Raw genomic sequence first — 13604 nt, 5'->3', positions numbered from 1 at the left:
GTGGTCTGCAGGAAAAAAAAAAGCTTTTGCACGAGACTGGCTAAATTCTCCTCTATTGAAAAATATATTATTTCAAGACAGTGTTCAGAAATTTTCCAAAATTCAAATCGGCCTCGTAACGCCACTATCATATAATTTGTTTACTAGCAAAGGGAAACATTGCACAATGTTTCCAGAAATGCGATCCACATTTGTCAAGTCAGTGACAGGTGGACGGGACAACTAATTAATGAACTGCAATTCGAACTATGAATTGCCCACGTGACAGGCGATCAGAAGGTGAGCAATTAAGGACAAATCCAGAACCAGAACAGAAATGCACGAAGGTTTAATCTTCGCTTTCAAGGTTGGGTTGCATTCATAAATATCTCCAGACAATGCATCTACAGCACAAAAATCAAATTTTTTTTTCCGTACTGATTAAAATTTTGCCCTTTTAGTTCTTCAGACGAAAGAAAGATAGTGTCAACTATTCTGGAAGCAGGAATGCATTACCAGAATAGGACATCAGCGATATTTGGCTCCATTTACAAATTATGACCACGTAGGAAAAGTCAAATGTGTTTAGCTCACAAATTTTTTCTAGTTGGCTATAACTACCTTCTAGTATGATAGTTCTAGTTTTTATTACTCGTATGTATATTCAGTTAACTGGACAAAAGCTTTTTACCTTTTATATGTGCCCATTAAGTTAGTTTTCTGAAGTTATTACTCGCCAACTTTTTTCCTTCTTGTTCTTGGCGATTTGTTTACCAGCATGCCCTGGAGGATCATTTGGCGAAGACTGAAAAACTCGCATTTTGGGATTTGATATCCTGACTGGCGCCAATCAGATACAAGGCGAGAAATATTCGTAACCTGTTTTTATTTGTTTCTGGACCCTAAATTTTCGACGAAGCTAAAAAAAAAAAAAATTTAAACAAGCTACTTCGGAACTGATGTGTGAATGGGGGGGAGAACCAAAAATTATCACATAGGCAATAACAAGAAGCAATTTGATTGCTCTTGTTTTTTTCATCCAATGATCTGAATTTTCACCAGTTCCTGTTAAGTAATCTCAAAGATAAAATGCTAACCAGAACAAATTCTCAGTAAGTGCCTTAGTTTACGGTGAAATTACGAAACTTTCCGCAAACCGAATAATACGAAATCAGCTGAAGATATTTGACCTTTCAAGTGCTAAAGTGACATGCGCGTGTATTTTTTTTTTTTTTTTTTTTTTGGTGGGGGGGGGGACCTAATACTTAAAATGAATTTTCATGTCATAGTTCGAATAATCCATTAATCCCAGAGTGGAAATCTTAGCATATAAATAGAAAATGTTCAGTTTTCCTTATTGTGTTAACGGCAACTCGCATACTGGCACGTGTGAATCGAGGTGCTATAAATAATTTATATTCTTCACACACAAGTAGATTCACCGGAAGTGAGATTTCAGGTGGTGGACACTGGCATCGTTAATCTTCGCATTAAACACATGAAGTAGACTAAATGTACGTTTAAATATAACCTAGAACCCGGCTAAATGTGCCCTTTATTTAGTGAACATGTAAGACAAAGCAAACTAAAAAGAAAACGTCCGGTTTTCCTGCATAAACTGGTTTACAGGAAGATTTTTAAGATTTCATAAATTTAATTCAGATTTAATCCTGCTATCTCCATTATTCAAGAAATCTCCCTTCTGAGCACTGAAATACACCAACAAAACCGGACAGCACGAGTTTAACGTGCCTCGGGCTCCACGTGCATAGGCAGCATAATTATGTCCATTTCACCACGCATCTCCTTATTAAGTCAGTTTCATTGTGTCAGCACGCGCAGGAGCTTTGTGTGTGTGTGTGTGTGTGTGTGTGTGTGTGTTATATCGCCATGGTAGCCTCGAGACAAACTGCGTCCTTCGTTGCCAAGAAACAGGAAGCAAAGAAAATGCAGCACGTCAGTGGCCTCCGCTAAGTGAACCATTTTCATCTTGGGCTTCATTGCAATGGAAGACCGAAACGGTTCTGAAACGTGAGTTTTAGCAAATGGCGAACATGATTCCCCCCCCCCCCTCCCCTGCAAAACATCTGAATATTCTTAAATATTCAGATCCCTGGCTGGATGCATAAAAAAGGTAGGATTTCCTACTTTGGCGGATTGAGTGACTTGGCGAGATGTTGCGAATACTCAGACCTTTCGTAAAACGAAATGAAAGAACATTTGTCGGACGCAACAATGGTCGTTCACCCCGAAAAAGTAACTTGTTTTTCATATTTTACTTGATCTAATAACTCGCTCGAACATGTTTCTAAAATCACGTTGGTTTTCATATTCCTTCGCAGGTGGCACTTTAATCAGGGAGATCAACTAAATCTAAAATCTCCCATTTCATCTGACATTTTTTTTTTTTTTTCATTTTTCCAGGGAGCTCGAGCTATTTCCCCTTCTCTTTATCCAATTCTTTACGGTCGCTCTCCCCCTCCTTCCATCCCATCCAGAGTACCCGCTGCTGGTGGGACCTCTGTATGGTGTTCTGAGTTGGGAGGAACGAATAAGGGAGCTGTCAAACTAAAATCGGTTTTATTTCTTGAACTGACATTGGGTAGACAGCACAAAAAATAGACTTAAGTTGTAATTTGCTCTTGACGTAACGGACCCCCCACCCTCACGGCGCGACTTATGTACTGATTAGATGAAACGACTTAACACGTTGTGCGGAGTATAAGTTTTCACGGGAAATGCGACATATTCGTATCGCTAAAAGATGCCTTTGAAAGACACTCGGCATTCAGACAAGATCTAAATCGAGTTGACGCTGAAACGCAATTTTTAGAAAAAACTAAATTTAGTACGGATTTGTCTCAAAATATCTCCATCCTCTAAGTCATTCATAAATTCGGAGAAAAGCCAAACTAAAATCAAACAAAGTACAAATATTTTGGCTTCTATGAGTATGATTTGTCAGGTGGTGGACATGTTTCGTATCCGAGCAGATTGACGATTTTTTTTTTTTTTTTTAATAACCACAATCGTTTCGAAGTTCCCATATTTTAAAACTGCATGTGAATAATACTAAGCCAAACTGAATTCATAATGTTTAACTCCCGGAGTACTGTCAAATTAATTCCTCTCCACCTCCAGGAGGCGCTGTCACTGATGGGTGAGCCCTTGCTGTAAGTTTTCACGTTCGAGCCTTATTAAAAGTCTTTGCAAAGAAAGAGCGCCATTCGCCACCAGATAACGAAATCTGGTTCATCATCACGAACTAAGTTATATAACGGTATTAGCACACCGTAATTGCTGACAAGTTAAATATCCTTTAAACAGGAGTGTTGACATGCTAAGTTTGTCACTAGAAATGTCCACTTGAAATCTTTACATTGTACCAGTCATAGGATTTGGTAAGAGGTGATCGTCTTTCAAAGAGTCAATTGGCGTCACATAACTACGTCACATGACGCCAATTGACACCGTATGGTCACTCATACCTCATAGGGTTTTTTGGGAGTGAAGCCTTCTGTTAGAAGTGTAGGGTCGCTGAAGCACTTATCCCAGAGTTAAGACAAACATCCATGCCCATGGTGGGATTCGAACTCCGCAAAAAATATTTGGCTTCAAAGCGGATCCACTAGCCACTGGGCCAACCAGGCCGCTTCGGACAAAACAAATTTTTACGGGAACTAGAACATGCAAAACCCTATTTTGCTAAAATTTCAGGATTGTAAGGTCCCAGTTGCTCGAAACAAATGGAATCAATCAAGGGGTAGTGAAATAAACTATAGATTATCAGCAAGGATGCAGGAAATATTGAATCATGTGATTGTGAGTTACCATTGCTTCAAGCCGATTGTTCTGAACTAGAAACGATAATGCAGAACTTGCATGAAGTAGTGTCGTGGACTGGAGATAACTTCACGCGATGCAGTTAGTTGCTTTACAGGCAATTCAAACAAGAATACGTAATACGAATTGAACAAAATGTGCAGCTTTTGCTATTTCAATATAGCAAGTAGTAGCAAGTAACATGTAGATGGACAACTACAGTCGGAAACAAAATTTCCTTGAGAATGATCAAGACTAGTGTTTTCAGTAATATGCAGGTTATCTGCCGTTTCTTTTCTCCCCCTCCGTATTGAACCTTCATAATCTTATGCAACAGCCAGCAGTGTTTCACCAGAAATGTTTTACACAAGCACACTCCTTGCATAACTAGTCAACAGAAGATCGTTTTAGTAGTCTGTCATTTCATACCTGCAGGTTGAGATTGTATTATCTAGTTCGGAATAGATTTCTCAACGAAACTTATCCTTAAAAAGATTATGTAGAACTGGCAATTATTCTTTTTATGAAAAGGGCAGTAATTATCTACAAATTTAAGTAAGTCATAAAAGCGTGAAATTACGAATAAAAACCTTTTTTTTTTAGACATATTGCACACTAAAATATTTGTTATAGGAGAGAAAAAAATGGATAAAGAACACGAATTTCGAGATGTTAACTATTTAAAACAAAGTAGCTCATGCGACGAGATTTAAATGCTTTATAAGCAATTATATAAAGTCATTGATAAAACCGAATATTATAATTCAAAAGGTTCAGGAGGAGGATGTTTTTACGGTATAACTATATACCAAAAGTCGAAAACTACGCAATTCACGAAATTCCACGAGCACAGTTATTGTAACCATTAAGGACAATTCCTAGTTTTATACCGTTTATAATACCTTACATCTAGGTTGGGTCTCTGAGGCCTATTTAATCCGATTTAAAACCTAATAACGCGGAGTCGGAATATTGGCCCTCTAAGAAGAGGTTTTCAATTGGTCAAGATTGGCTCACCATGCCTTAGATAAATGACCAAATAATGTACAACCCAAAGATTTTAAATAGCGCAGTTCAGTGTACAGAAATTGTCACTGATCATTAAATGAATGACGGCGTTGATCAGTCACCATAGCAACTCCAGTATGTAAATAATTGAAATCGATTTGGTCTGATGAATTGGAGACCTTTTTCCTTATATTCATCTGTAAAATGGCGGCTCACCCGTCTTCCAAAAGTTGAAAGGAGCGAGATCCTACTCCCTTTGGGGAACAAAAGGAAGTTCGTGTTTTTTAAATAAAAATTGTAAAAACAATTAGTGGTCTTAAAAAAGCGACGTCCGGTTAGTTAAGATTACTATCCGGTTATTTTCGTTAGTTATCTATGAAGGATCAACCATCTTCATTAAGCAGCGAGGTAACAGGAAGCAGAGTTATTCTTTATGTTTAAGCAAGTAGAACAAGTAAGCTAAATGTCTCTAAATTTGAATCATTACGTTTAGTAAACCAGGTATATTCTAGAATATTTATAAAAAATAAATAAATCTGTAGTAGGAGTCAGATCTTATTTGTAATACACAAAACAAACTACTTAGTAAAGACACTCCAGTATAAATCGCGGGTAAAAAGGTTTTTACAATTCATTCATATTCATGAGTAAAGGAAAAGCCATTGAAACTTTTGACAAGTTGTCCAGTGCTGGGGGGGGGGGGGGTAGCCTTCGAATATGAGTTCAGGCTTGTCTACAGTAATTTAAGGTCAAGTGAGAATGAAGGAACTTTGATGACCTTTAAATTCGATTTGAATGAAACTTGTACGAGTGTTTGATTTTACCTTTTAAAGATACAGGAGGGGCAATGGTCACTATGAACTGCGGAGGTCGTCCGAGAAAGTCAATGCAAGCCATTACCTCTCTGACCTACATATTATTCATGCTGAGGGATGCCGTCCAGAAGTGCTAATTGTTCCGGCGTTCATTAATCTAGATCAAGCAGCTGGCAAGGGTAAGGCACATATACATCACCTTGAACTCCCTACTGTACCCTTGTCTGGAGTGTTTTGCGAACAGGTGCAGCAAAAGGTTAAGTGAGGTTACTAATTGTTTTAAGATTAATCGGAGAGTTCTTGACTCACACAACACTGAAAGATGGCATTCCGAAGTCTCATAGCTTCAGGAAATCTCATTATCTATTCATAACAGAGGCATATCTTGAGCAAGGTTCTGTTGAGATCACCTGCTAGCAACACCAATTAGAATAAGTTAAGGCTGGAAAATTGATAACGCTCCGAATTCCTCGATTTACAAATTGGGTGAATTTGACTAAGGAGCATGTTTATGAATATGCCATGGGGGGGGGGGGGACATTCTGATTTCAACACGAGTTCTTTGAATTCATGTTTATTCTATCACCTATAAATGGAATGTTTACTCATTAAAATTCAATATAAATTCGATTATACTCTGATGGAATTGAAATTTTCAATCCGGAAAATTTCAATTCCAAAACATGACATTCAAGTTTTCAAAGTGAATTATTAGCACCATTTTAATTAGTCTCCTCTTCGTGATAAAGAAGAGCTTTCTTATATAGAAAGAAAGACATTTTATACCGATTACTGATAACTATAAATAATTGGTGTTTAATAAGAGAAACTATTTAAATCAGATGTCGCACATTAAATGTCCATATTAACACCTCACTTGACTTATAACAAATCAAAAGGTGGTCTCAGAGAGAGAGAGAGATTGTCTTCTTCCTGAGATGGATTTTAGGCCAGGTGGCCTGTTCCGATCTCATGCCATCTCTTTCTTGGTCTTCCGATACTTCTTTATTCACTTATTTTGTGTTTACTTGCAAATAAATATCTTTTCCTAAACGTACCATTTATTCAATTCGTTTCGTGATAATTTCAGTGGAGTAACTTTACCATCCCATTCACCAGAGATCTTATTACGTGGTGCGTTTAGAACGCAGGCAAGCCCTGGGCCAGGTAATCAGGGAATCCTGTTATATATATATATATATGAGAGAGAGGGGGGGGTATTTTTTTTCAAGTCACTTCAGACCTCCAGCAAGCATGGTTGTCTCATTAGGAAAATGGTCACCACTTAAGACGTTAACAAAATACCTATGTCAGTACTTTAATGTTCCAGACTAACAAGAGCGATGACTATTTTATAGCAAACAAACCAGAAAGCAATGGAAAATCTGATGAGCGGAGGATTATTCGAAAGACGCATATGAACGCTGGACGGTTAGTGAATAAAGAGGAGGAGTGTAAAGATGTTTGGATCGAATCTTCCCCTTATCTTCCTTTCCCCTCCCCCAGTCTCCAATCATTGAAAGCACTCACAGGACAGCGTAATGACCTCCCACACATTCTGGTGATGACGGACCAATTTTCTCGTAGCCTTGACCTTCAAAAGCAATAAGTCTGTCGTGGTGATCAACCCAGTTTTTGCCCTCTGTGAGGGTACTTCGCACGTGCCAAAGTCCGCCGCTGGTCGATTCTATTTGGAACTCACGAGGTTAAAGACCCGTATTTGATCCACGTGTATATTCTTTACCTCCCCGATAAAAAAGAACTTCGGCGGCAGGTTTGCCGACTAGGCGTCAAACCACGTTTTCTTAACATTAGAGAAGTCGTACGCATCTTCTGCATAAATAACTGGAAGCCAGCGTTGTACTTGCCAGAATGCCGGAAAGTTCTCCACCCAGAGATCTCACATTTGTCTGACCTGAGAGAAATTCGTTTTACGACGTGATACGACTTTACCAAATGGTGTCAAGCTCGCCTCAAGAAACAGAAAGTGAAATTCAAAGACACCATTAAACGATTAATTGGTTCAAATTTGTTTAAAATACTTAACTTGCATCACTAATTATTACATCAAATCGCCAAGGTTTTTAGAGGGGGGGGGGAGGATGAGATGCGCGATTCAATGACATTCGTGAAACTTAACAAAAAGCACATCACGATAACAAGAAATCGAGTTTCGGTAAGGAAATAGTGAGTAAACATAAAAATTATAATAACGGAATTAACTCGCGTAAAATATTATTTATTAGTAGAATTTTCGCCTGGGTGTCGCAGGCATCTTCAGTACATGTCAGTTATTGTTTAATTAACTTTTTACATGTACTGAAGATGCCTGCGACACCCAGGCGAAAATTCTACTAATAAATAATATTTTACGCGAGTTAATTCCGTTATTATAATTTAATTAAACTAAGACACAAAACATTAACCTCATTAGTAAACCATGTCTTTTCTCTAAAATGGTTGATTAATGAGTTAAACTGATAAAAGTTAATAATTACTCAACTATCACTTAAATCTTATATTTGAGAACCTTTCCTTAGTTTTTTGCAGTAGCATTATGATAACAGCTAGCATTGTATTATTTTCTGTTGAGAGAGGGAGGGAAGAAGGAAAAGCGTTCAGTAATTATAACTATTGGATGTCCAAATGGCCAGTTAGTAGACGCATAAGTACTCATATTGAATAAAAGAACTTGAGTTCTCCATACAACAACTGCACAGATTACTGCCATTCAGCAGGAATATTCAGATCTATAAACGATTGCCTATGGGCAGACTCGTTCATATAGTTCGGATATTTACTGTTCACTCATCATGGTACAGAACTGAAAATAACTTCGCGTAGTATCTTTTGGTTTTGAGTATTCTGACAAGTCAGTTTCTTCGTCACAGAGTATCCTCAGTGTAAAAAAAAAAGGGCAAATGCACGCATCTTGAAGAATCTGCCGGGCATTCCAGCACGAATGGCTGGAATCCATGGTTTATCCCCCCCCCCTTTCCCTTCAAGTGGAGATCCATTAAAACAATCATATGGAACCACCAATTCCTTCTGGTTATTATTCTAGACTTTTCGAATAGTTCAGAGCGATCGACATTGTTTTTTTTTTTTTTTTTACCTGCGCGCACAAAAACACAACTGTAAATCATTTACGCATACTTTCTGCTCATCTTACCTTTAGTTAGCCATCCCTCGCGTCTGAGGTCACTGTGTACTTGCCGCGTCTCTTTAAGCACGCGTCTAAGTTGTTTACATCCCTTTCGAAACCGACTGATCTCACAAGGAAGAGTCGTGGCCATTGCAGCCCGAACACTGGGCATACTGAAACCTAACGAATGCGACTCCGATCAGCCTTATAAAACAACGTCACTCGTTGCCAGTTTGCGACTATTGCGCCCTCTATGCGGACGGACGGATAGCGTATCTGAAGAAAGTTCAAGAACGGACGGGCAGACAGGGACGGAGAGAACTAGAGAGAGCGAGGCGAACGTGACAAGAGTTTACCTTTGACCCGGTGAACGGCACTGAAAGCCCGTGGTCAGCACGTTGTACGACGAGTAGAGTCGCGCCAGTAAACAGCAAGTGGTGGGAGTCGTAAGGAAGGGAGGGAGGGGGGGGGGATTTTTAGGCGGTTTAGAAGTACCGTGTTACGAAAGTAGGCTAAGAAAAGAAGTAAAAAATAAAGTTTACAGAAATGAAATTGTGACTTGTGTTTTTCTTTCGCTCGCTCTGTTTTGAAAACAAGATATCAGATAGAGCGAACTGAAAACAAAATCGGGTATTAACACTTGTTTTATTTTCGTCGACCATCTTTCATCTAACTTGCTGTTAGCTTTGGCAGTGGTAAACACGACGATGTTCTCCGAGTAACTTTTAGAACGAAATGTATTTCACTGACGACACCGGTTTTCATTCCGGATTTAGGGTACATTCGCGCTTTTAAAGAACTAGCGAAAGTAGCGTTAGAGACATAGCCAGTAAATCACTATTTTGTATAAACTTTGTTTTGGAAAAAAATCTTTCGAAAATCGTGATTTATTTATTTATTTTCACCTGTGTGTGTGTGTGTGTGTGTGTGTTGCATGCACCAGTGCGCCTTCTATCTTCTAAACTACAGGATCGTATGATTCCAAATTTGTGAAAATTCTTTAAAAAAATATTTGTAACAGATTATTGAGCTGAAAATTATGGATCAGCTAATTGTAATCTTTAAAAAAAAAAAAAAGATTGGGTTATCTTTGATTACACTACTGAGGCATTTTCCTGGGTTCTCTGATTTTTCCAAATCATACGTCGATCGTAAGAAGGAAAAAATGTTATATTCCCATTACTTAACGAGTTTGCGTGTACTGATGTGGCGGCAGGGATTTCGTATACTGGATGTTGCGTGAACTATTTGATCACATTGTCCACAGAAGACATGATTCGAAAATGAGATCGAAATTAAAGCATACATAAAAGCTGTTCAGAGACAAGACGTTAATCATACGTGCGTGTGTCTAGGCGGCCTCCTTACGGCACTGGGCTTTTCAATCGTGAACTTTCTTCATCTCTTGAAAGAATTGCATCATCGCCAAGGTTAAAGAAGTCAGTCTGATGGTTTAGTGATATCGTATTGTTGCTCCATCGCACCGAATGCAGACATAACCAGAAGCGTCTGGTACAAACCATTTTGTTGAAAAATATGGTGTAATAAAGAATGAAGGATTGGGAAGAGAAAGATGATAAAGTTTTCTGATTTTTAGCAATGTTTTAAAATATAAATTTAGAATTTCTCAAACAGTAACTACTTATTTATAGCCACGTGGTAGAGCTGTGAATGAATACTTTCGTCTTTTCCCCTGAGTGCCAAGTTGAACTTTAAGGCAGTAATATGACGTTGTGGGTATCATGTTCAGTATTCTAACTGAGAACTTCCGATCGTGGCACTTTCGCTGAATCTGGGACACGAACAACTGGGTGTGTGTGTATTATCCTCGTGGCGAGGACAATGGCAATAATTGAACTCTTTTTACTTGAAGGGCCAGACACAATAAACAATTAGCGTGATGATTTTAAGATCGATTATGGAGAAGCAAGAGAGGAGTGGCAGAAGCTGCTGCCACGATGTTTTACTGCTCTACTTGACTGATTTTCGCTCCCCACTCCCACTTTTCTAAATGAAGCATGGGAGTCTAACAAAACAAACAACTGTCTGATTTGCTTTGTTAGAAATTTTTATTCAAAACAATTATTCAGTCATCAAACGCCACTACTGTCAGAATTATTTCTCTCACGGAAGCCCAATTAAACTGCAGGCTAACAATACAGAAAAGTCAGACAATAAAATGAAATCATCAACTCACAGAGAATGCTGAGCTCTATATGCAGGATGGCATGAATACGATGTGACAACGACCAACCAAGATCTGAAATACTATGTTAGGAATTATGGATTATATCCACCAGCTTGGGTGACCAAACCTGCCTTCAGAAGAGAGTCTTGAGCCGCTTCGAATAAATCATTGTAGTTTATGCCTATTCGTAGATCCACTTTGTACCATGCGAGCATTTTATCCCAAAGGTGAAGGAAGAAGATTGCTAGCCCTTATTTCGCAGTGCTATGTCCATCCATTGCGGGCGGTTATGTTCTCTGCTGGTTTGCATGTCGTGGAGAAAAATCCTGCGAATGAGAGCGGATAACTCACGTTCAGTTGAAACGTTCTTGGCATTATCGACGAGATTCTAATCCAGGTCTTTGCAACCGAAAGCCCAAGGACATCCCCGGTGATTATTCAACCAGCCTCCATGAGGTAAGTTTTAACAATAAACCCCATCATGAAATTTCACTCCACTCTATTATTGGCACTCCAGAGCCTTTCACAAATGAAAGCGGACATTCAGGATCACAGAAAGACCCCACTGGACTATAGCAGCACCAATGGTAAACTGCTGTTGGCAGGGAAAATATCAATAGACGCTTAAAATTTTCGTGAAGACGCCTTTTTAGTTTTGCTTTGTACTGGATTTCATAAATGGACGTTCGAAAGTGTGGAGTCACTTTTTCTAAACAACTCAATTATGATATCGCGCCATGTACAGTCTTCTTCAAGTAGTTTGAGACGATACCGAAACATTCAAACCTACACCTACCTTGTACTCATAGTTTTCTACTGTTTTAACCTTGGCATATTGTCTTTGATTGACATCCACCTTGAAACAACCTGTCGTGAGATATGCGCAATATCTCCGATTATTAATAAACTGCTTAACAAAAGCGCACTTGCGACAACATTCTCATTCAGATTGTCTGGAATCTTTTCTTACGACTTATGTTTTGGCGGCGTAACTACTACACACCGAAACTTTATAATGCCAAGGACTCCAGAGTTCAAAGGGATCAACCAAAGCTGCTTTTCAAGGACCCACCAAAAGCCTGTCAAGTAGAGGAAAAGAATATTGCAGTTCCACCATTGCAGTGTCTGCTCATACCGCCCTTCAGATGTGGCGCCCAGTTATATGGATACAATAAGAGGAATGTGGGAGGGATTTGCATATTCATATACGAGTCTAAGTATGTTGTTGTTGTGCAATTACGGCACGCAACTAAGGTAAGGATGTGTATTATGTTTGTTTATCATGTGTGTGTGTTCTCTGGCTGTTTTGCTTATTTTACGAGATGAAAAACATATTTACCGGGAGGATAAATCATTCCACGCCGTACGAGATCGGATAACTCAGATTTTTCAGTCGTAATTCTTTTTGTTTTTGATGGGATTCGAACCCAGACACCTCTTCTATTAAAAGGTATCATCTATATAGACTGAGCTACAAAAGGTCCAGAATTGATCTGTGGGGCCTCCATGTGTAGCCACATACATTGTTTATATTATTCACAGTAAACATGATTCGTGTCTTTAATTTTTTTTAGTTGCTTACACGTGTGAATCCTAAGTTAGTTCTAAGGATCTTCATAATATTCGAGTGTTGTGAAGATAGCCACGAAGAACTGACTGGAATGAAATAATTCTTACAGAATATTAAAACCAAATCACTTAACTGAGAAATTATCGATAATATATTAATGAAAATAAATTCGATGCAGCAAGTGCCAGATAGGAAAACATTAGTCATTTAATAAGTGTTTCTTGGAACGTGAAGTGGACGTCTTCTATAAACTTCATAAAAGATAAGCATAGTAACTCTGCCCCAAACAGTCAGCTTTTTTTTTTCTTTCTTTTTTGTTGTTACGGTTGTTGTTGTTACTAGCACTCATGATATATGAGGTACGCCACGTGTACTAATAACAAAAAAAATATATATTGCAAAATTACAGGAGGATAAATAACCGGATGTCGAGTTAAAATATGACAAATAACAAAAATTGAACCCATTAAAGTCATCGCCTTCACATGTGGTTTAGAGAAGTGCAACTGGAAGGAAGGAAGTATTACCAAATTACGAAATATGAACATCACATGGAAATATTGATTTCTTTGAGACTACGCAAACAGTTTTTTGGAGGCTGTTTGTGAAAAGACTGGGATCTAGGATACGATGAACCTTTATAAAGATTCTTCAACTGAAGAGGAATTAACCGGTCCCGTACGGAGGTGGAACAATTTGTGCTTCCGGAAACTCCTTTCTTTTTTTTTTTTCATTCGGTAAAACAGGCAAGAACGAAAGAACGTTTCAAATTTCTAAAATGAAATTTTCATAGCCATATAATTTCGATCACCGTGTATACAATTAACACAATAAATGTTGACACTGAAATATACGTTAGATATAAATTCTAATTAAAATGAGAGACTAAAAAAATTTCCTTTTAATATTTTAATTTTTTTTATTCATAGCCCACCCACTGACAAAAAAATTAAAGCCTTCAGGCGTCCAAAAGATGCACTTTTTGTGGCCTAAAAATGGTTTTAAAAAAAGTTCCATGTTTGGTCCCTGGATCCAGCAAGGTTATCGAATTATCCGACTTTTTGCCCACCCACTGTA

General features: G+C 38.3%; 1 protein-coding gene across 1 annotated transcript in view; it reads right to left on the bottom strand.

Annotated features, from left to right (window-relative positions):
- The window catches only part of LOC150109215 (dual serine/threonine and tyrosine protein kinase-like), a 49049-nt gene extending 40125 nt beyond the window's left edge, over positions 1-8924 (bottom strand). Inside the window, exon 1 of the mRNA XM_090406317.1 lies at positions 8797-8924. Coding sequence (XP_090262443.1) covers positions 8797-8920 — 124 coding nt within the window. The 5' untranslated portion in view covers positions 8921-8924. The remainder of the gene's footprint in view (positions 1-8796) is intronic.
- Positions 8925-13604: the final 4680 nt, after the last annotated feature.

The sequence above is a fragment of the Typopeltis vanoorti genome, chromosome 2 (genome assembly GCF_054136105.1).
Source record: "Typopeltis vanoorti isolate ZY-2024b chromosome 2, IOZ_Tvanoo_1.0, whole genome shotgun sequence".
NCBI classification, from domain to species: domain Eukaryota; kingdom Metazoa; phylum Arthropoda; class Arachnida; order Uropygi; family Thelyphonidae; genus Typopeltis; species Typopeltis vanoorti.
Note: the sequence above shows the minus strand (reverse complement) of the source record. Positions and strands in the feature narration are given on the sequence as shown.